Genomic DNA, 25,434 nt, shown 5'->3' with positions numbered 1-25,434 from the left:
AGTTTTACTAACATGCATCCTCTCTTTCATTCTCGAATTGATCCTCCATGTAGGAATGAGATGTGAGCAATATTTATGATTGAGTTACAAATGAAATGAGCCTCAGTATTATTTTGAGGCATATGTGATTTCACATTCAATGTAAAAATTGAGCATACCTAGTTTTTTTTCATTCTCACCATTGCGATGGCTTAAAATTCTCTATAAATTTATGAATGCAGTAAAAATATACATACTATGTTTTCTCTTCTTTCATAAAATCATAGTGAATTTTTAAATATCGCACTTCACTTTTTTAAAGGCTCATCATGCATATGATATATGCCTCATACTTACAGGCATGCATATGATATATGCGTCCTCCATCCAATTCATCATGCATATTTGTGGTTTGGGAAAATTTATGGAATAATCTCATGTGTTCCTGAATGGCTCCAAAAATATGTAGGCTGTTATTGAAAATGTTGAGAATGAACACATACATACTTTTCTTAATTGCAATTAAGTTCTAACTAAATTATTACCTACTTTTATTAGTTGCAGTCACCTTTAGAGTCTATATTATTCTGTGCGGAGCAGTAACTGGAAATTTATAGAATGTTATTTTACTCCATCAGAAGTTACCATCGTGTTTTCTGTACTTATGTGACTTTGGATTTTGTTTACTTTGAAACCGACTCATCATGTTGATGCTGAATATCTTGATATAGGATGGGACATGTTGCAAAGAGAATTCTTACTCTGGTTAAAGATTATTTTTTCTCATAATATCAATTTGTTGACAAAAGTGTTTAATACACGAAGTTTCTCGTATTTTAGCTTCATAATTCAGTGAAAGTCCATTGAGAGTCCATTTTGTCATAATGAAAAGTAGTTGATCTCTCATATCTTATGTCTCTCCTCAGTGGTTGGTAATAATGTGATTTATGTGTTTCATATCTTCCTTACTCATTCCCTTGCTAACACGTAGTGATATGGGATGCTGGAAAATATTTTCTTGAACTGCACTCGGATACTCCAATCCGTCTCGTAGTTTTTAGCGGTTGGGATGCTTTCCTTCACTCCTTTCCTGTGGTAGCTTCGTGAAAATCCGTCTAAAGATTGGCCATATGATGTTCAATAGGTTCTCATATGTTCTGTTTTGTTAGTTTCAATTAGTGCAATTTTTTTCTAACGTAAAATCCTAATCTGAGGCATTCAAGACTATCGGTATATTAAGCAATTAGTTGATGACGCACTAGAATTCTCTGTTCAAAATCAATGGACCCGAGGATATTTCTTGCATTATTAGACGTGTCATGATGCAAAAAAGTATATCAAGGCAAAAGGTATGAGGGTGAGGAGATATAATGTAAATCACTTGCTGATTTAGCTCTTGATTAGTCGTACAGTCAGGTAACAGTAATTTATATCCGGAGCATAGCAATGGAACAAATAATAAGAGACACAAATAATACTTATATGGTTTGGAATTAAATACCAAAACGTTTATGCAAATATTTTTAATGTAACTCTTGCAGATATTTCTCCAAATTACCAATAAGGAACTCCCTCTACTCATCTTACGTGTACGTAATTGAGTCGCAGAACTTTTTACCAAAATAGCCGTCTATTTACCGAGCGAATCCATGTCTATGATGTAGGTGACTTCCTGATTTTGGCAATAATAACGTATATTAGTAAACAGGGATTCCTAAAAAAATTACCGAAGTACAGAAGTAGAAGAATGTATGGCACAATGGTTTAAATATCATTTAAATGATATAAATATCATTTAAACCATCGTGTCATACATGGAAAATAGTTTTGTACCTGTAGCCTATTGCCGTAAACTTATAATTAAATGGTGTAGGCAGTAAAGTGGACGATATAAATATTTAATGAAAACCAGAAGCAGTCAGTGATATAAATAATTGAATACAAAGTAGGCCACGCTGAATGGCAGACAGGATTCCTCTGATACCTAGAAAGAAGTGAAAAGTATATAAAGTATATATCTTACGAAATTTTACGTCCTCTGGAAGTGCAGGGAGGAGGGGATGTGCAATAGGTTAGAAAAATAGGTGAGAAAAGTTAGAATGTGGCAGACATAAGGAAAAACATCCTCTGGGCAAAGAAATGGAATTCCGACCAATAGTGGACAGTTCTACTAGCTAGAACTACTATTCTAGTGGAACGGATGCTAAATCCAACCAGCCCCGCCGTCATTTCACCGATTCAGTCATGGAAAAAATGAAGGGAAAATTGAACACATGGAATGGCCAACATAGTGCCTTATGTCAGCGAAGAAAAGGAATCTCGGCACATTGATGCCGGAGAATTTATGGAACCTCTCCCACCGTCCTTCCACCGTCTCAGCAAGGAAGGGACAATTCCCTTGATAATATACATATTATTCTACACTCCATACAGGTGAATAGCTCTGATTAATTGAAACTTGACGTCAAAAATCGTAAAGATTACCTCACCATTGCTTCCGGGTTCAAGTAGGCTCTCCGCCGAATGCTATGTATTTGCCTTAGACAGAAGAACGCCCTGAAGTTTCATGGAAGGACAACTCAATGTTTATTTAAATAATGAAATATGTCGAGGGCCACTGGGATGCATGGGGTAGGTGAAGTGCGTAATATCAGGCTTACCTTAGTTAAAGCGGCGCAGCAACGTCCTTGAGGGGTTGACATCGCCAAAATGACTGACTTGGCAACACCAAACAAGAAAACAGCGCCATCTCCAGCAGTTCGCAGTTTTTCAAGGCTAGGACGATTACCTTCACTGCCTTCCATTGGCAGCTACGTGCTGCTCCGTCTGAGAATCGATCATCTACTGTTCCTTCGGCATTCAAAAGTGTCCTATTTTGCTAGTTTTAATAAGTGAATTGTTTTACCAACTTTAAAAACCTCAAAGGAAAATAATATCACATTAAATAATGTCACTTGGACGGTGTGAAGCTGGTTCTACTGCAGTGAACATAAAGTCTCACAGTATGGATCACATCGCTGCCGTATCGGCAAAAGGTCACAAAATATGGAGGGGAAAGAAAAGGGGGAGGTTAAGGGCTGTAGGAGGCGGAGTTCTGACCTTGGTTGTCAGCTGTTGAATTGAAAGGACAACGCTGGGTCCGTTGAATCTTGGGGCTTACCCGCAACGAGTTCGAGTACCAAAAGATTTCTTGCGCACGGAAAGGCGACGGAAAGCGACCTCAGTCTTCATGCCTAGCACCAGACATGTATGCTGAGAGTCGACAACGTGAGGAGTGGATTCATATGCCAAACCTTTTAAAAGGACTTCGAAAAAACCATTTAGGTTTAGTTGTGGCACACACTTCAGAGAAATAGCCAGTGGAACCCAAATTGGATATATCGATTGGTTTTAAATAATTTCTGCGATTGCCGAATCATCAAACTGCGATTGTGAACATTGATTACGCAGCTAATGTAAGATTTTCAGGGTAAATATTCATTTAGAGAGGGGAAATCCTCCTGATCCTCATATACTATAATTTAGTCATTTATGTGGCACGTTACTTTTTTAAAGCTATCAACTTGTAATTTACAGGGGATGTAGATAAGAACTGGGTTAACATTTACCTGAATTTCAAACATAAATTATTTTAGGTGAGAAAATACTTGTAAGGTAAAAAATACTGAAGGTAAAATTTTTAAACCTTAGCTTGGCAGCTTAAGTTTCAAACATAATCGTATAAAGAGATTTCATCTCAAGAGTTTCCTAAATCTCAAATATGAAATTTTACCACAGTATTATGTCAGTTTGAAAATTTTTATGATCAGCAATATTGTGGAAAATTGAGAATGTCATTAAATGTGAACACATTGACAATCAATGTGGATTTTACCGACGGTCATGCCAATCGTTGGGTAGTCATGGCTTTTAAACCTTTATCTTTGAATATAGATGTCATATTTACGTAGATGTTTAAGTAAGTAGTATTATGATGTATGGAATGAGTTAAATCCCAATAATTGACCTGAATTATAGACCTCAAAATGTGCCGACCATGAACTGAATGGATCACGACGAACTGTAACTATTCCATAGTGTGGAAATAAAAATTTCTTTTTGTATTCATTAACCAAGCTTTATAGGATATACTGGGTTTAAGTATTTCAACATTCATCCAAGATTTTTCTTTTACGACCGCAATTTATTCTCTGACAGTCCTGAGAAATTCACACCACCACATCGGTCCCTCGCACCCAATTCCGCTCGACTCCCTGATGCCTAATTGGTTGCCAGCGGCACTCGTTTCGCCCTCGTTGACCACAGACAATCGCCCGCACACGGCTCCTTCAGAATCCACTTGATGTCGCCGCCAGAATCCGTCTGGTCAGTCTTGTAGTTGGCCCCGGGCCTATTTCCCCGCAAAACACCCTCAGACTCGCTCCCATGCCGAGCCTATCTCCGAATCTACGGTCCCGGACGGGCAGTTCTAATGACCTCCTTTCCACCGGCCCTTGAGTGGCCCCCTTGGGCGATGGGCCTCCGACCGCACGCCCAACGCACTCCACGCCCTCGCAGAAGAATGAATACTCGGGGTGGAGGAATTGAGCGGCGGTAGGGGGGGGGGGGGGGGGAGAGGAGTATGAATCGAGAAGTAGCTCACCCGGAATCAATTATCGAGTTGGCAGCTTAGCAACGGTAAGTGCGCGACGCGACATCCTCCATCGGCATCCTCTAAAATGCGTAATACTAAATACAGGAGCAGAGTTAGGACACTTCTCTTTCGCTCAGCCGATTGTATTTTTTTTCGTTGCGTGTTGCATGATTAATACTTCAATCGTCTTGAATTTTCATCGTATGCCCAGTAAACCTTTGTCAATAAGAGAATTTGTCTCGATTATGAAAATTTTATATTTGAGAAAATGCTTAAAAGCCAAAATTTAAAAATTAAGATTTCGGAAAGTGTTGGAAAAGTCTTTTCTATATAACCTGAAAATTGGAAGCGTACAATGGCGATTCACCAAGTTCCTTAAAGCTGTTCATGGTGTAAGGTTGAATATTTTTATAAACCCGTCAACTTAACTCTCAAATACTACCAACTGGACTACATAAAAATGAAAATGTACAGAAAGAATAAAAGTTCTTAGGCATTGTTATTGCAATCCTCTGATTTGTAAAATGAATATTGATGGATATTATCGCAGATGAAATTAACACGAAAGTGATCATATTTTTGGAATCGGATTTTAGTGATCGAATATTCTCAATCTGAGTGAAAATGATAAAAGCGTGCTTAGGGGGAATGAAAATAAGGAGGTAGAGGTAAGGAGTTTCTGAACAGACAGAGTGTGTTTAATATCGGGGAGAAGTTTGCGAGAAGGGAAAAGGACAAAAGTCACGAGAGAAAATGAGAGGAGAATTCCTGGAACAGTGTTTTGAAGTGGAGACAGGGAGTGGGAAGAAGAGCATCTTTGAGTCGCCAGGAAATAAAAGTGGAGAATGAGTGTTTGACGGCGAATATAAATGAGGGATGGAATTTAAAAGTCGGACAAAAGGGAGGTGAAAAAGAGGCTGGGGCAAATGGACACAAAGTTTTAGGCAAGTGCGGAAGGAGAAGTAAGGAAATATAAAAAAGAGACTAGGAAGAACAAGCGATGCTTTGTACAAGTGCCCTGAAAATGTTTGAAATGGGACTCAATGGGAGAAAGGAAGGACGAGAAAAAACAGTAGAATGATCTACGTGGGGATGAATGTGATGGAAATGTCCTTTGATGAAAAAAAGGAGTGTAGCGTATGTACTCACAAAAAAAAGAGACCAAGAATGAAAGAAAAAAGGAAATGTTTAGATTTCCTGGATGTTTACATCTCAGGTAGTTCCTAATCCCGGAATAAATGTTTTTGTCTTAATTGAACCAAAATCTCTGGTCCTCTGGTAAAAAAATTAAAGATAAAGATTTGAAGAAAAACATGCCGATACCACTTTATTTTTATTGTTGGCAACCGGTTATGGTTGGGTTACGACGGATAATTATCATCAGACACAATTTTTAACATGTGAACAGGTTAAAATTAACAGATTAATAATTGTGATAATTATGAATTGTGATTAAGAATTGTTATGAAGGTGATTTTAAAGTTAAATCCGGTTCGTCTTCTTTAAAATACAAGTAGTAAGTACTGGTAAAGGTTTTTTTCGATAATTATTGATGAAATACCACCAAGTAAAATTAATAGTCGTAATAAGTAGGGAAATATGTTAAAAAATGCATTGAATAGTGCATTACAGCGAGTTTATGCAATAAATTGAATATCAGTCATTTGATTGAAACAAATTCAAAAAGAACATTTACATATTATAATGGATTTAATTATTACAAAGTTGTAACATTTGTTTTGAAAAATATTTTTTTAACCAATTTATTTAAAAAAATCTTCCACGTCTTTAATGCCCTTTGGGAAATTTTGAAAAATAAATTTGAATAAACTTGGTGATTGCAGAAAACCACACCTCGATTTGTCATTTTATGAAGATGTGCGTAGTATGACATTCATTCTATAGCCTGAAATTCTTTTCCCAGTAACTGGGCAATAAAAATATAATATTGCTTATTGCCGAAAAACACTAAGTAAAGCTTCATAATCGATCAGATGCTTCGTCAGTTGTCTTAAATAAAATGTTAGGAGATATAGAAATTTACTGATTTAAGTACGGAAGAGAAACTATGTAGTATTAAAATCACATTTTACTATTTCACCATCCAAAAATGTCCTAATATGTTGGAAAAATGTATTTGAGATGGTAAATAAATAAAAATATCTATAAGACATGCACCAAAATACTCCTTAGTTCTTCCTAAAAATATTGTTTTAAATTACTGTTCCTAACCAAACTATGGACCTACGGTTCATAAAAATAGATAAAGATACCTCGAGGTAGAGTCCACAGAAATATTATGGGCATTTTAATTTTGTTAAAATTCACGCCTATTCTGGAGAAGACAATCCAAATCAGAATTTAAGAAGACAAGGATAAATGATAGAAGTCACATTTCACAGTATAATACGAGAAATTACAAACTAAAATGCCAGTAAAATGACACTGAAAATACCTTGGATAGAAGTACTTTCAAATTCATAATGGGGACGCTTATTTTTACACTTAATATATATATTTATTGTAGATAATTTCAATTTACATTCAAAAAGATAGAGATTGAATATAATTTTTTTTTAAATAATTTGAATGAAGTTCTCCTCCATTCACGTGATATCTGATACACAAATTTTTACCATTACCACAGTCCTCTACCTTCAGGTCATACTACGGATTTGGTCATAGAATATAATACATTTGGTTTGGTCAAGATGCAGAAAATATTCTCTCTCATTCCAGGAAAATGGACGTGTCCCTCCACGTAAGAAGTAAACATATTTCTCTTTACACTACCACAATCAAAAGATGTGATATCAATGCCTTAACCGTTATAAGTGTCGGGGCAAAGGGTATATTTGTCGCACAAATTATCACTCACCTTCACAGAAGGATATACCCAATGCTTCAGCCAATGAATTCTTTCTCTGTTTGTAGAACTCGTATTTACCTCTCCCTTCAAAAGATAGTTTTGTGATACCATCACATGTGCAAGGAGTGTCCATCTGCTCTTAAGCCAACATGTAGTATGGCCAGTATATAAGGTTAAACGTGGCGAAAAACAGAGGGAATCCTAGCCTGGACCACTCGTCGATTTTTCTTGCCAACATTTTGGAGTAGATGGGCACTTCCCGATACGGCGAGAGCTGCGGGAGGTGTGCTTCGTAGCATGGGACCATGCCGACCACTTCGACCATGCCAGCGGCACAGGCCACGGAAGGGTCCGACCCGACGCGCCGCATCTGCAAGGATTTCAAATTCAATGTGGAATGGGAAAGATATCTCAAAAGTTATAAGTAAAAGATAAAGACAATGATCAGAATATAAATTTAAGGATGTACGAAATTGACGATAGGCAATTGTTATGCAAAGAGTTTTTTTTATAGTCCATGCCAGTAATGCAACTATAGGGGGGATATGGGGATAAATCAGAAAATTATATAGTAATGTTTTCCCTCAGAATTACGAGTGAAATCCAAGTTTTAAGTGCCAAAATGGTGTAAAATGTATCTCCAGGTATGTCAGTATTCAAAACTCTTCCCGTTAACTGGGGGGAGAAGGGCTCGCCCCCCAAACCCCTCCATCTCCCCAAGGCATATTCCTCGTAAAGCCAGTGGTCCATGCATTGTATTGAGTAGTTTTAAGTATATCAGAAGACTAAGGAGAGAGAATAGCCCTTGTATGGTTTTTAAGATAGCTGAAATTAACGGTGGGGTCTTGTTATCTTTTCTGAAAACAGTTTTCTTTATAATTTACACCTTGCCTTGAATAGTGAAACATATTTTAGGATTACAGAAGAAAAGGAGTAATGCAAATAGTGACTACTTAGTACTATAAGAGGCGCCCTTCGTAGCCGTATCTACTAAAAGAATAGCACATTCGTTACGAAAAGGGAAAGATGTCTGGAATTAACATTAAAGCGATAATCAGCCTCGGTAATATTCACCTCACTCTTTGAAACTCATCTTAAACTCGCATGATTGTAGCTCTAACTTTAAATTCACCACTTAATATTAACAATATTCTCTGGTCGAAAAGTAAGAAGAAAATATCACATTTTAAAATTTATGAACACGATATTTAACATTGATTATAGATATAAGCCGTCATGATAAATATATAAACGGTATTAATAGTGTCATTAGGTTGTTATACGACGCCACGGTAATCCATTCAGAAGTATCCATTATCATTAAAAATTCTGCAAACTGTCATAAAAATCTAGCATCAATGAGAATTTTTAGAAAAAATTGGCACAAAAGTTGATCAATGCGGGAAAAATCTTGCTTTGAATAGTTGAAAAGCTTTTAGCAGTGACGCAGATAATATTGCAAAACGCTTTTATTCGCAACACGATTAGTTTTAGATTGTTTTCAAACCGTAAAAATGAGCACTTCCCGAGGCTTGCATAGTCCCTAGATTGCATGAAGGGATTTCGGATAATCCACCACTAATTTTTAGCACTTAGCTTTTCAAACCATAATTTCCACGAGAAACTCTTAGTGTTTCTTTTATCTTTTTAATTTCGGCGAGGAGGGGAGGCGTTGTATGTGCCCGTGCAGAATATTTTTTAGGGACGACTTCAACAAGTGTTTGCTTAGATGTCTGCATTTAAACCAAAAATTCATCCATTGCAAGTAGAAATTATACATAAAAGCATGCGGAAATACAAAGCTACTGTTTTTAAATCATTATGATAAGCAAATTCCATGTAGCCAAGTCTGAGACAAATGAATTCAGAGTTTATAGGATAAATCATACATTTACTGAAGGCAAGATAATATTCGGGAATTCACAGTACTGAATCAAATGCGATATTCGTATCTGAATACTTCACGGTTGGTATTTATGGGAGGTGGAGGTACCTTGGTGGAGGATGGCGGTGCATCCCCATTGACCGATGCGGGGGTGACGAGGCCTCCGGCGCCGGGTGCTGCCGCCGCCGTGGCCGCCGCAACCGCCTTGTAGTGCACATCAGGTAGTCTCCTCCACATGTAGTTGACTATGGTAAACTCAAGCAGGGCGCAGAAGACAAAAGCTGCGAATAAGTTGAAAGAAAAAAAATAAAGGTAACTTGATCGTTACAGTGAAGCAAACCAATTTATGGAATTTAATGAGGAGGATTAAACAAATGCACACAGTATGACTTTCATTGCACAAAATTAATTTCATCGTAAAATTAATTTTACAGCAAGGATGAAATTCACCGTGACAAAATGATATGGCTTGGGCAGAGTTGGAGCCTTGAACTTTCGAATTCCGATCAAATATGCATCCAGTTACACCACCGTGACGCTAAGAATTCTAGAGTTGGCGTTTGGACAAGAGTTTGGCCCGTCAATTCTACAATGTAGAATAAGAGACGGAAATCGTATTTACCAAGCCTCTATCGGAGAGAAATACCCTACTTTGTCTGTAAAATTTTCTCAGCATTTAAGTTGGTCCGAAGGCTTCCGCGGTGCGGTGGTGATGTAGGCTACATATTCCCGGTTTCACCGCGTCGTAGTTGTGTTGGAGACAACAGTTTCTCCTGCATTTCCTTTCTCAGTATTTCCTGCAAGTGCTCTAGACACCGTGTGAACCCGGGAAAAGTTTATGGGTGTCAGGTGCTGGGAGAAACCAGTAGTACAGTCCTACCTCAATCGTCTATTAAGGGCTGGCGTTTTCCAAAGTATGCATGTGTCAATTGACTTTTCCTCCGCAAATTTATTGAATAATTTCTCATCCGCGCGAGTGAATGCGTGAAAACTTATTTTCACATTCAGTTATCCCTCCACCAATAAGCTTTATTTGTCAATTGAAAGGGTAGACCTACAATCACACCAGCTATTTATTGAAATCTCTCTATTTCAACAACTGATACGATTAATCACAATTATTGAAATATCATTCTATCTTTTTATTCTTTCATCCCAAAATTCATCTTAAGCATTTCTTAACATTTTATAGTCCGATAATTTTCAATTTGGACGCACTTAAAGAGGCACGAGTAGTTAGGCACGTAAAGAGTTGCTTGGTATATGAATATAAAAATCATAACAAATTTATTTTGGTTGATATTTTCATCATTACTTTCATTTTCATGTTACGTGAAGCATCCTAAAGTGATGTAAAAAACCTTATTTTCTACCCGGAATTTTATATTATTTGGTTTCTCCGAAATCATATTAATTAATAATATTAATATTGCATGTTTCGAAGATCGATTTGGTATAGATAAATTCAAAATACGATATTGATTTAAAGCTATTCGTATTTAATAATGTCGTCAAGTACCCTCGGCTTCTACAAATATATCTCTAAAACCAAGCTACAGTCAAATCATAGAGAATACCCGAAGCATAGGAATCTGAGTCAATGAATTTTCTGATTGAAATTCTTGCAAAATGAAGAAAGGAACCCTGAAATCGGAGAAAAATTTCGGAGGCTCGACCTGGTATGACGGGTCAACATATACAAATATATGAAAGCAGGGCTCCATTCCACCGAGAAGACAATGGAATCGCGCACGTTAAAAATCGTCAGAAAAAATAATTCCCGCGCTCAGCATTGATTGAAAGTTCTCATCGAGGCGAAACGACAGCGAGACACTGCATGTGCTTGTTAGGTAGACACGGGAATGGAATGGGTAAGGCAGAAATTTTCGATAGCTGTATTTCATTGCTTTGGTTCCTTACGTAAGTTTCAATCACACATCCACCGCATATGGAGAGAACGCGGGGGAAAGTTTCGATTACGTTGTTCACGGGCCGAGTGAAAGGGATCAAGCGTGGGATGCGTTGCCTAGCAACAACCCACTTGATTACTTTCTTCCGAAAATTCCGATACCTTCGATACGCGGGTTTTCATTTCCACAGTGACTGATAGCTCTAATAGTTGAAGATGCAATATCCAAGCCCAGCCTTGAAAATCATCTTTCGGATTACTTTGGCCGCAGCTGTGGTTAAGCACGCATGTGAGCCTCCTTAAGTTTCGGATCCAAGCAAATATTGGAATTTATCATTAGTTCAACGTCATGCTATGCATAGTTACCTCATATAACTGATATTTTAAAGGTAAATCAATGCGTGCTTAACGATTTGAGAAGTAGGTAATTTAAACCACCAGAAATTGATCGAAAATATCGAACCCAACTGATAATTGTAATGGTGATGGTGAAGTAAGATAAAAACGTGCGAAAACCTGTTTTCATGAAACTAAGTGAATTTGCGGCATATAATTTGTTGCACATTAATGTATGTGGAAAACTAAATAGAGATTAATTTATCGGAAAATTTAACCAATATTATCAGTACCACTGGTGTAGTATATTCCTACTGACCTGAGCATGTTCCCATCCAGACATCAATAGCTTTAATGTAGCTGACTTGGGGTAGTCCACTTTGTATCCCTAGGGAGACATAAAAAAGTAAATATAAAAATACAATTGTGTAAACAGATTCCATTCATGTTTGAGTGAGTAAGAATAAAATGATATTAATTGAATTAAATCTGCAATTACTTCGAAATTGGTAATAAAAGATTCCATTGCTGTTTCATTGCCATAACATTTGGGATACTTTAGCACAGACATTAGTTCACTGAAGTTTAGTAGATGGATGTCACGCAGATTAAGTTTATTTCCAACAAAGTTTTAAGATCGCAAAAAAACTGCTCTCAAAGTGGTACGTTACTATTTACTCCATTTAAAATTTCTTAGAAGAGCTCATATTAATGAGTGTCTATCAATATTATCTAGCAATCATATTTTAATAGGCACAATAAAAGGCATAAAAAGGCACGATAATGGACACAAATGTCATATTAAATGAAACATATAATCATTCTACAACGATTTTTCAAAATTATTGAATGATTCCACATTCGGAAGGCCGAATAAGAAATCAATATAGTATAGCATACGTCGCACTATAGCCGAGACAAATCAAATATTCTTCATTCTATTATATATTAGGTAAATAAATTGATTTAAGGCACAATATATTTAAAATGCACAATTATAAGAGGCGTATAATAAAAGCTTCCTTCGTACCCGAAGATTGGGAAGAAACTGCCAGAAGTGTCGTAACGCCTAAGGTGGTGCGTCCGGGAACTGAATCGACGTCCATCCAGAAGGAAACCCAAGAGATAACCACGATTAACAGGGTCGGGAGGTAACTCTGCACCAGGTGGAATCCTACGGATCTGCTCAGATAAAACTCTGCCACCAAGCAACTGTAGTTTCCTACAATGACAAATGATGATATAACATGAAATTGTAAAATAAGAGTTACATATATACATTTTTATATTGCACAAGAAAAGATAGGTGTCAGAAAAACCTTAGGATCACTCATTGATAATAGTACCAATATACTCAGAGAGACACATCTCACTCACACACACCGATCATACGAGTTATGGACTCGGTCTCCCGTTCATTTATGTATTCGAATTTACAGTACACTGAAAAAATAATATATTCTGATTTATCATAATGTTTCAGGTATTTATCAGTCCCCTGTGACTATTAATTTTATGTACGGTTGACTTTCAAAGTTGATATTGAACAGAAAATAAATATCTTCGGTTTAGGGCAATGACCAAGCACCTTGCGTCATGTTCATAATTAATTGAACCAACACGTATATATGAGGGACACATTCAATTAATTATTCCAATTATCTTGGCAAAAATTTCACGATCTGTCGAAGATACTCATTAATATTCGCAATAATTAATCTGAGCACCCAGCGGTAGCAGCTGAAATAAATATTGCAATGCATATGGCTGCAGCGATGGACACTACATCCTTACAGGTATGATTAGAACGCGTGAGTTGTACCAAGAGTATTGTTTATAATGCAAAAAAACGACCGTGCTATAATATTAGCTATAAATGTACGAACATGCGACTCTGTATGTTTCGATAGGCACAGCGACAAAAAGATTCAAAGATCGATTACAGAGTGCTTGGGTCACAAAAATAAGTCCATTATTGTTTTAAATCAAACGCCTCAATTACGATTTCTCACCGCAACCTGGAAAGGGCACACAACGTTTTAGTGCGGAATAAATGAAGGCTTTAATGTATTCTTTGAAATTATAGCTTTAAATTTTCGTCAAAAGTTTGATTTTTCAATGAACTGCAAGAGAAAGGAACATTCACCTCAGCATTTATTATGGAATGGTATAATTATTTCGAATGCCAAAATTCGTTCATTTACGTGCAAAATAAATGCAGTAATATGACGCTATGGATTTGAAATTAAAGGGAAAAGCTTCTTAAAATTTTTAGCATTAATAAATTTATAATTTAAATTGCATTATTTTAAGAATGTATGAACAAAATTGCACCTAAGTTTATCAAAGATTTTATTTTCCAAATTTAATTTTCACTACGAATTTTAGTCTGCGTTCCTCAACATTGAAATTAAATTAATTTGGAGTCATTTGAGTACTTTTTGTCGCAGGTTTTGAATAGCCACATTTATTAGTTTTAAAAATGAATTAATTAAACTTAAGCTTAAAAAACGTAGTTTTGATGTGCTTAATTTTTATTTTTTTAATTTCGGACTACCAATGCATCATAAAATTCGCAAATTGAAAGGAAATAACGAAATACTATACAATAACTCTGAATAAACATACTGGCTAGCATTTTAGTTCAACTGATCAATAATGTCACATTGAAAAGAAGAATACAGAAATTCTTAATATTAAAGTCTTAATTATCTTGTTGGGCCATATTATTATCAGGTAAACCTGGAGACTGATACGACCAAATTTACATTTATTACCATGATAAACTCGCAGTTTATAAGATTAAAAACAGTCTGAATGGTAGGTCTTCATAAATAGCACAACATTAAACATGCTTAAAAGCAACGAGTTGGATCGGTAACACCACATCATAGACCCTTGGGGATAAAACTGATTACTTGAAGAGTACAAAAAACTGTTTCAAATGCAAATATATGAATACTAGGGATTTATGGCAAGGACCTTCTGTGGAAAGTTGCTGATGCAGAATGGCTTACCGATTTGAAATGATTCCTGACAGTCAGAGGCTACTATGTCCACAATTTCAAACTGTGGCATTCTGAGTCCCTTTCCCATGATCACTGGATTAGAGTTTTTCCATTCCAGCCGTAGCTCCTCAGTTGTCTTAGAAACTGAAATAAAAACGAAGAAAAAATAAGTCATGCTCTGCTGTATCGTGAACACAACGAAACATTACAAGGGATAGGAAATTTTTTCCCTATTTCTTGTTAATCTTATATAGGAAAGTCTTGATAGTGAACAAATCCATTGCAGCCAAAAATCTCCGAAAGGCAATTGGTCACAAATTGTGATTTAAGCTGATTGCTTTGCCATTTCAAATTGCTTTTAACAACCGCTACTCCAAGCTTTTATTCTTTTCCATCCCTATGACGTAGTACTTGGAGATTACCCATGCAAAAATGGAACACTCTGCGTGGCACTAAAATACTATGAAAGGTTAATTATTTGTTAGTTAGGTAAAGGTTGATGATGAAAGTTCACCTCATTAAAATCAACAAGGGTTATTTAAAATTCAAAGAACTCCTGCTCTAAATATTTAAGGGCCTTTTGCTGACAAGATAACAGGTGAATGTTACAGCATTAAATTTTAAATTTAATCGGGTCTTATACCCTCGTGCGTTTCTAAAAGGTTCAAGAGTTTTTGGATCAAGTGTCTCATGCTATTACTGGATCATTAGAATAAGCAATGTTGCCATACATTCCACATCAAAATTAACTACAACGTTATATCGGGCTGATTTAAAATTTAGCTGCGCAAAAAAGTTTTAAAAATCATTGCACTTACAGCTGGCTACTTCCATTGTGCAAATCTGGCTGTCCAAAGGAAATTTTGCCAGGTCCATCATGCAGGAAAATGTGAGCTTCAATCTGAAAAAAGAGATAAATTAGGCATTGAAGGAATATTATAAGGTGCATGCACATCTCCATAGAATAAATGCTTCATATACTGCTAGTTCACAATAAGAACTTGGTTAGAACGTACTAAAAACAAAAAAATATTTCATTGAACATCTGTCAAGCTCTGAACAAAATCAAAAGACAAGTTAAAATATGATGTCTGACTATACGTAAAAGTTCCCGCAAAGACCATAGAGAATATCCTATCTATTTTCCTTTTGCCTAAAAAGTACAAAAAATGGCAAATCAAAAAAGGCCTAACATTAAAAAGCCCTCTATTCTTAAAGGCCTCTTTGAACCCAAGGTTCAATTTGAAAACTCTACCAGATTTATTAGCCAATTATACCTACCGTGTTTTTTAGAAAGAAGAAAAAAATACAGATTAGTTCATGAAAAAACATATATTTTATGTTCTTTGGAATGGATTTTATAAAATAAAATGACCCTTCCACGGACTTTCCCATGACAAAGATGAGGAAAAACTTTATGCCCCTAACCTTTAAAGAACAAAGGAATTTTGGAGAAAAGCAAATTTGAGCGAAGAGAATTAAACAAAACGGCAAATGTAGCTACTAAGTTCTACTTATTGTTTGGTATTTGCAATATCTTTTGCTTTTTTCAATATGTTGAAGATTTTCTTCAGGAAGACTGTTTAAAAGAACGTATTTGAAGTTATTTCATCAATTTGAATGAAATAAGATATTGCACAAAGAATGTGCACAGTTAATTATGAGGAATTTTGGACCCTAGGAAAAGAGGACATAACATATATAGACCTTAAAGCTACAATAGGTCCCCGATCTCGTATATCCCTAAAGTCTGCAATGGAAAACTTAATTTAGGCAGCAAAATATCTAGAAGGTTTTGAAAATATTCAAAAGGATTTTAATTTTAAAATTTAATAACCAAAGTCACTATATTCTGAAAGAAAACGATATTTAGGAACGCAAACCTAGTCAATTATTTATTAAAATTAGACCAAAGATTCACGTAATAAAGCAATTTAAATAAGTTTAACTGATAGGCAACTCTGAAAAAATACTGCTGTCAAAAACATGTTTCCATTTTTCACTTCATATCCCATAATGTCTTATATTTTAGATATATGTGCGCATATGTTGCTAAAAGGCAAATAAACTGACAGTTTAGACGGTAGGATTTCTAGCAAAATTGGTTGTGGTCTTTTACAGTCTGTTCTGTCTGGACTGTTCCATTATTTGAAATTAACAAATTGGATCCAAGCATTGGGAGGATAGGGCAAAAAAATCATAATTTCTCCATTCTAATCTTTTTCATGGTTTTTACATTCCACGCATCGAAGCGTAACTCAAGAAACACAATGTTAACAGAAAAGTCCTCATTACGTATGAAATGTTTTCCTTATTTTACCCTCGTATCCAAGATTAGGTAAAAATGGGTATGTTGGCAACCAGGACGATCAAAAAATGAAGTGAGGTTATTATACTCTAGTTTTTATTTAAAAAAACAACTACCTCGATGTGATACGGCGTATAAATAATTGACAAATCCACTTAGGTTAAGCCAATGAAAGTAAGTAGCTGTTAGCTGTCTCACCTGAGCATGTACAATATTCCGCCGTCCGGATTTATTCTCACCAGGACATTGGGCACGGTAACGTACTGGAACTCGGCGTGCTTGGCATTCGGGAAGTACACCTCCGGCTTCCAGATTGCTTTGACCAAATTGGGGTCGTTCAAGTCCAGGGCCTCCGTGATCTCGGCGTGTTTAAGCCTCTCGTCCTGCCACTTCTGCCTCAGGTACAAGTCCACCTCATAATCCTGAGAACAATGAAATTGAAAAATTCTCTCTCCTAATTTCACCATGCCTCTAGCAAGGCTAATTCTCTTAAATACCTCAATAAATTTAGAAAGACCATGAAGTCAATAACTTGATATGATTATATCATATAAAAATCAAAAAATAAATGGGAGTAGCTTAATGGAGTCATTCTTTTTCGTATCATGTACTACGTGAGCCACAAACAGCAAGGAAATGGTAAGAATTGATTAAGCTGTTATGTTATGACATCAATTTTAAACAATATAGCAAAGCGAACCATGACAAAAATTCTTTATCCGTTAATACCGTGACGAAATTAACTTTGCAGAACTGGCCGATAAGTCCGCTACTCATTTCCACGCTATTTAATGCCTCTGAAGTCACAATTAGGCATAAATACATTTTCGTAGATTCAGCGATAGTAACTCGAAATCGGAGAAAATGTATTTCAATTACTCTCCATCATTTAAAGCGAAAAACGATTGATAAATAATGAGTGCAAGTGCTCCATTGTAATAGCATACGGAGAATTCGTTGCCAAAGAAGCATGGTGTTTATGAAAACGTATTAAATAATAAACTGAAACAGATGACACCAAAAAGCCACAACTTCCTTAAAAGAAATCGGAAAAAATGAGGTATTTAGAGGAATTTAAAGCTAACATAAATATTGAAATTTAGACTGTTAGTATCTAAATTTACCTCCAAATCACCTCCCTGGGCCATTCCAGAATGCAGATGGAAGAAAACAACATTGAGTCTTAACGTAGTCTTAATTCACTCATCAAGAGTAACTAAATTCACTTTTGACAGACGGATACACATCATATTGCATAATTTTCCTCCCTATAGCAACAAATATAAGATTCATGTAAAACATGTAACATTATTCACATTTATGTTTTTAAACTTTTTTCTCATTACAAATGGCATGGCAATATTATGATACAGTATTGTTTGCTTTCATACAAATATCAGCTCGAGGATATTTTATCAACACTCTAAAACATTAATATATATTACTACATGGCTGAAACACACAGTATTTTTAGAAATCTATGCTATTAACTTATAATCAGACCTAAAATTCAGGTATTAAAATTTAAATATAAAATGACTTCAGCACAATATCTACTAATCGATGTGATATACAGGCATTCAGTCAATCTATAACGTTTTGAAACCTGGATATTTAGCGTTACATAATAATTAAAAGGATGCAATGATATTTAAGATGCATAGCTTTTACCCTAAAATTACCTAAACGGATATTTAACAACTACTTGCATCATTTGAATGAATTGCAAGTCGTATGCTAAGATGGTATTCAGCAAGAGTGGAACCAAAATTGAGCGAATGCTATATAAAGCCAATACTAATGAAATAATGCTGATAATTTGAAGTCTGGATATTGTCTTGAATCTCAAGTAAATATCTCTAGAAAATTCTCTACTGTTTGAGTTGTTCAGACGTATAAATTTTTTCCGGAGGCCTTTTGTATGAATTGTATAATAACTATAGCCAATTTGAGAGTACCAAATGACAAGGAGTTGGAATATTTTCTTCTTCAAATTGATCCTTAAAATAAAAAATGAACAAGAATCTTGAGAATTCATTAAGAGTAACTCTAAGAAATGCGCGTATATCAATATAACAAAGTTGGGAGGGAGAAAAAAATAAAGGTTACAAACTCATTTATCATGACTAAAAAAATGAAGAAAATGTTGAGACTTCCCCTATAAATTCAGCTAACGATGAGATGTCGAATATTATATGCGAACACATTCTTGATGCATGTTAAAAAAATGTGAAGGATATAGAATGTAAAATAATTATCCTATTATAAACGTAGATTTATGTACACAGTTGAATAATCATGGATGTATTATGATCGCATATAGTGATCGCATCTTTTGCGAAGATGAACAAGAAAAATAAAGCATTTATCATGACTCAAATTACGATAAACGGTTGAAGGTCTGAGACAATTTAATTTTACATAAAGATAAATTGGAATTTAATAAAATTTGCAATTCTACAATTTTTGCATAGCGAGAGTGCGTTAGTGGCTGTGTTTTATTTTTACTTTATTATTAATAAAAAGAAATTTATCATTATTGACATAATTTTTCTGTACTTAGGACGTTTAGCCTCACAAGCCATTGCTAATTCGCACATACTACTATTTGCAGGTATAGTGAAGGAAACCTAACAACGGTTTTTTTTAAATTTATTTTCGGGGATAGATATGACATTGGTTCACCATTCATACTTACCATTTTTACGGGACTGATAGACCCAAAGCTGCGAATATACAGTTCACAGATGACAGTGGTGGCATTATCTGCAATAGAAAAAAAATATCAATCTCCGAGCAACTACGAGACATACTATGGGGCTATGAGATTTTTTTGCCATAAATAAATGCAATAATTTTTTACCAAGTCACTGAGTAATGACCACTGCAGATTATTTTAACATTATTAATTTCGTGAAGACGGTTTTAATTCCGCTACTGAAAAAGAAGAAAGCTGTGAAATGCGGAGATTATGGGACTATCAGCCTGATATCGCATGCGGCGAAAATGGTACTGAGGATATTGAACAGACGAATGGAGGCGAGGGCAAACAAATGTTTGGGTGAAAATCAGTTTGGTTTAAGAAAAGGGAAGTAAACTCGTGATGTAATAGCAATAATGAGGTCCCTCGTGGAGAGGAAACTAGAATATGACCAGGGCGTATATGCCAGATTCATGGATTTTGAAAAAGCGTTTGATAGGGTGAACTGGGTAAAGTTAAAGTAAATTAATGTAAAGTTAATGAATATACTCAAGAGAATACGTGCAAATTGGAAGGATAGACGACTGGTTCGTAATCTTTATATGGCCCAGACTGCGCAAGTGAGGGTAGCGGACGGAGAATCTGGGTGGGCAAGCATTGGCCGAGGTGTGAGGCAAGGCTGTCCTTTATCGCCGCTGATTTTTAAAGTATACTCTGAGGAGATGGTAAGAGAAGCGTGGGACGAGATGGAAGCTGGAGTGAAAGTGGGAGGAATGATGTTTAAGTTCGCGGATGATCAGCCGCTGATTAGCCAGTCAGCGAGGGGACTGCAGGCTCTAGTGGATGCGTTAGACGAGCGGTTCGAGGAGTATGGGATGAGGATTAATCACGAAGACTAAGGTAATGCGGTTTTGTAAAGCATCGCGAGCGAGGAATGTGAGACTCAAGATAAAAGTAGGTGGGGAAAAACTTGAGGTGGTAGAGCAATTCAACTATTTGGGCAGCAAATTAGAGGAAAACGCACACAGAAGAAAGGACATCAGAAAGCGAATTGCACTAGCAAAGGAGGCGTTCATGAACAGGAAGGAATTTCTGAGAGGACCGTTATATTATAGTTTGATGAAAAGGTCAGTGAAGAGTTTGATCTGGAGTGCAGCTCTCTACGGAGCGGAAACGTGGACACTGGGAAAAGAAGACGAGAGAAGATGGGAGGCATTCGAGATGTGGGTATGGAGAAGAATAGAGAAGGTGAAATGGACGGAGAGGAAAACGAACAACGAAGGATATGGTTGGCGAGGAGAGGCAGCTTTTAGATGAGTTAAGGAGGAGACAGAAGGTATGGATGGGAGGAGTACTTAGCGGGGAGGGGATGTTGAAAACTGTGTTAGAGGGTTGAATTTAGGGAAACGACGGAGGGGAAGGAAGTGACTAGGATTTTTAGATGGACTGAAAGGAAGTGCGCCTTACAGTGAATTGAAGAAGGCAGTGCTGAGAGGAAAGGGAGGCTCCCAGATCACTTCTTTATTACTCTATGGAAACCTACCTCAATCGATAGAATATAATAATAATAATAAATAATCTTTTCCAAAAATAATGATTTTGAAAGCGAAAATTGTGGTTATTAATTTCAAACAACTAATTAAAAACATAATTCCAAAGTTTAGGAAAAAACAACTAAGTAAAAAAAATATGCACCGTGAGCGAGTTAAAGACAATCTGACCGTATAGCTTCCAGGTTTGCGTCGCGTGCCTCTTCGGAAAAATGGGTGCTTTTAACCATTGTTCTAAATTGGCATTTTGGAAAATCTCAGTGGTATACTTCGCATGGGTATCTTGCTGTTTTCTGTACCCAAGGCCGTTCCGCTGTTATAAATTGAGTTAGCGCACGGAAGACCAAAACTCATGAATATAAATTTGCATATCATTAATCAATAACAAATAAATATATATAATATTTATAGAGTCTTTCGTAATAATCCACCAAATAGAATTGCTTGCTGATTACTGTAACTATGACGTTACTCTTATGCTTTTCCTTGACTATTAACCTCTTATAGTCAAATAAAGGCCAAATTATTATTTTAAGTGGATGTATATATCATATTTTAATGCGCAAGTATAGAGTCATGTGAAAAGAAAGTTTTTATCTTTATATGGAATACAATAGTTGAACCAGACTGGCGATCCAGACCATCTTTCCTTATCTCAGGTTCAACACTTTTTGTCGAACATAACCTTTGCGAGTGGGGTGGAGGAGTGAAATTGCTTGAAGTTGGTCATAACATAGCTTCTAGGCATTCATAGTTCGAACCCTGGCCAATATGACCTTATTTGGAATCATTCATGTTTGCCTTTCGCATGCAAAGAGGCTTTTAATCCCTTGTATTGCAGTGACGTTCCAAATACCAAATTCAATTCAAGCAATTAGCCAATACTGCGCGTCAGTTCGTCAAAATCATATAATTTATCCTAGAACATAATTGCCTGCTCACTCAAGTGGCAAAACCTAACTTTTCCTTACGAAATAAGGTATAAAAAAACAACATTCTCTAAACATTTATCTGAAGAAGGTACAACCAAGTTAGCTAGGCGGTTAAGTAATTCATCAAAAGATTCTCAGCATCGAAAATAAACCTGCTCACTTTGACTGGACATTCCTGATCCAAAGGCAAAGGTCTCTAGCAAAAACGCCTTTGAGTTAAGGACAGAGGTTTATGAATTTATTGTGGCATGGCCGAGGGCTGGGGAGCAGGAAGTGGCGACGAAGCCCTCTGGAAATCCTGGGTTATATGTTTCCCTTTTGCTGGTCATTTTTCTTTGGTCCCCACCGAAACTGCCACAGCGGACTTTGAATATTTCAATGGCATTCCAGATAAGGTGGATTTTGGAAATATTTTCCCAGCAAGGATCTCTTCTCTGGCGACGCAAATGTCATGGCTAAGTGAAAGGTCGGAGAAATTTAAATTAAATATTATTTCTGACTATGAACAGCAAGTGATGTTTGCCGAAATGAATCGATAAAACGTTTAATTTCTACAATTTAATATGGACTCAATCTGGTCAAATAATGAAATTTGTGACATTAATTAAAACTCATGCCCATTATGTGTTCCAAATGAAACATAGGCCAAAAAATTGGACTAGAATTCTATAAACAAGAGTATTCCGATTCAAATGCATAATCGTACCTGAAAAATGGCTTAATTAATAGCACACCTAGGTCAAAAGCATTGTGTTCATTGTTTTGGTGATTGGTGGGATGATAAAACTTCGGAATATGGGTGCAAAAGAGATCAATAAAGTATAATGGCCAAAAAAGAACGGATAAGTGCTAGGCAAGGTGGGTTAGGAGAGGCAACTTTGGGGGCAGGGGGTGACGAGGGTAGGGGGCGAAGGGAGAAAGAGGGTGGAGTGGGAGGTTTTCGGGCGAAGGGGATATGTTGGAGGGAATGAAAGAGAATCGGGAAAATGGAGAGAGGAGTGGTTAGGGAAGGAATGATTAGAAACGCAATAATGCTCGCAGTAGGTGGGAGAAAGAGTGTTAATTCAATGATAACACTATGCAACAAATTTGCATGCCATAAAACTTTAACGACAATTTTCTTCATGCGTTTTGACGTCCTTAATAAAAATATGGTACTCAAAACATTGCATCCCCTCAGTTTTTGCTAAAAAGTACATTCAATACAATGTCATGCATTAGTATCAAAATACATCTTGGTAGCTGTAAGTGCACAACGGGGTGAACACCAGAATATCGAGGAAATGGAACAATGATACCAGAAAATTTAGCATGTTCGGAAGGAGGACATTGGGACGGGACAGATGGTCTGGGTGGAGACCTATGAAGATGAAGATAGATGTTATAAACAGTGTTATAGGGAAGAACGTTGGGCAGGCAGGGATTGTGAGGAGGAGAAGAAGATTTGGGCGAAAAGGAAAGGGCCTAGGCATTTTCAGGACTGAAGTCGGAGGTTCAATGTGGGCGTGGGGACAGGTCGGGTGAAGTTGCAACATATTTTACGTTTTCTTACTTTTACCGGTAGAAAATCTCGAATTATGTGATAAAAAATGAAACGTGAAATGTAGAAAACCATATTTTGCTAAAGATTTTGAAGAAAGATTTTTCCAAAAAACTCACCGTACCCGAAAATACCTTATCACTTTCTCACACAATGAATCAAAACTACGATTGGTATGGTTAGCTCACCCCAAACTAATTCAAGGGTGTGTCAATTTTACATATTTAGGGTGGGGGAAGCCAGTTTATTTCACCTCACGCTTCTGGGATCATGCAGGAGACGTACTTAATCCAAAAATTCCTCAAAACTGTCTCACATAGAGAGAGGTTAGAGCTCATCCCGGACTACCTCATGGGCGGGACAATTTCACATATTCAGGATACGGAAAGCCTGTATATTTCTTCCCACGCTTCTAGGATTTTGTGCTTGGGGTATATGATGGCTTCAACCGGAATTAGAACGCGCACCTTCAAGTAGCAGGGCTCTCTGTCCACTAGGCCGCTATGGTCCCCAATTGCGACTTATACAAAACACTTGTTCTGTCACTTCTAATCTGACCTCGCTGACGCTTCTAACCACTCCATCATTCCCTCTCCAATTCATATTCTCTCTAAAAAAGAGCCTTTTGTTTTCCTCCGAGAACCACTCTACCTCCCAAAATAACAATGGACTGCAAGGTTTGAAAAAAAAATACCGCGTGGATGGCTGCGTTTTGCGAAAAAAATTGATTCACGCGAGAGTTGGTAAAAATCGTGAGAATAACAAAGTGGAGTATCTCCATGTATATTTTACACCTTCGTAAAGTTCATCAGGAATTTACCAAGCGTGAAACTTTTTTTTTGGTTGTGTTCGTAATGAGTGTCATTTCGAAAAAAAAATTATTGAGAAACAAAATAATTGCGGTGTAAATGTACCAAACATGACGACTCCAGTCGTTAATATTCCTTTTGAGCTAAAATCCCCTAAAGCCACATATTTTTTTTACCGTTATTAAAGCCATGAGTAATGTGTCAATGTACTTAGAAGATTTTCACACTTATACAACACATTTCGTAATTGCTTGCTGGCTACGCTCAAATATATGTGCATATGAGGATAGAAATCATTATCACTGGTCAACTATTCAAGAACCGAATTGGCGCAGATTTCCACTGAATTCTTCTACACGCTTATATTTTCACTCCTATGTATTCTTATCTTCATCGCTCTTTATTCTCTTCCTCTTCTTCATATTTATCAATAGATTATATTATTATTTTTATGAAAATCAAACTATTAGAGAACTGAAGACAAAGTTAAAAAAGTATCCAATGGAGAGAATGTAGAACTGACGCATTACAATTGCTCAGATGTGTATTATTGTGTCAAAATCTTTAAAGGTGATTTTATTTGAGGATAATATTTAAATGATATTTGCATCTAACGGTGGCTATATATTATATGTTGCCTCAGGGTAAACATATAATGAGTGCATTGAAAGGGTTAGGATTATCATGGAACCTGCTGATAAGCAAAATGCTTAGCAGGGGCTATACAATTAAAACAATTCCTATACAATGTATTTAAAATCATGTAAACAAATGTGGATTTTTTTGCAATTATGTTAAAATCTGTCATGAATGTTATCATGAAATGTATTATTCAAACAAATATCCTTGTAATAAACTTGTTATTATACTTGTTAAAAATTATTATTATTTCCACGATCCAGGTGTTATAAATGTTTTCCATACTTCCGTGCATGAATTTCTTTCTTTTATTGGAACCTTCTCTTTATGAAGTAC

At 36.3% G+C, this 25,434-nt stretch overlaps 1 protein-coding gene across 2 annotated transcripts in view; it reads right to left on the bottom strand.

Moving 5' to 3' along the window:
- Positions 1–7,328: 7,328 nt before the first annotated feature.
- Positions 7,329–25,434, bottom strand: part of LOC124165632 (glycine receptor subunit alpha-3-like) — a 94,226-nt gene continuing 76,120 nt past the window's right edge. Inside the window, exons 3-11 of one of the 2 annotated variants that reach the window (XM_046543106.1) lie at positions 19,626–19,693; positions 18,052–18,066; positions 17,126–17,349; positions 15,438–15,520; positions 14,629–14,763; positions 12,642–12,833; positions 11,931–11,999; positions 9,475–9,647; positions 7,329–7,851 (exon numbers count right to left, since the gene is read on the bottom strand). In XM_046543106.1, the coding sequence (XP_046399062.1) occupies positions 7,621–7,851; positions 9,475–9,647; positions 11,931–11,999; positions 12,642–12,833; positions 14,629–14,763; positions 15,438–15,520; positions 17,126–17,349; positions 18,052–18,066; positions 19,626–19,693 (1,190 nt within the window). In that variant the 3' untranslated portion in view covers positions 7,329–7,620. The remainder of the gene's footprint in view (positions 7,852–9,474; positions 9,648–11,930; positions 12,000–12,641; positions 12,834–14,628; positions 14,764–15,437; positions 15,521–17,125; positions 17,350–18,051; positions 18,067–19,625; positions 19,694–25,434) is intronic. The other variant, XM_046543115.1, reaches the window with a different exon arrangement.

This window comes from Ischnura elegans, chromosome 1, assembly GCF_921293095.1.
Source record: "Ischnura elegans chromosome 1, ioIscEleg1.1, whole genome shotgun sequence".
Classification (NCBI taxonomy): Eukaryota; Metazoa; Arthropoda; class Insecta; order Odonata; family Coenagrionidae; genus Ischnura; species Ischnura elegans.
This window is presented reverse-complemented; position numbering and strand designations above follow the sequence as displayed.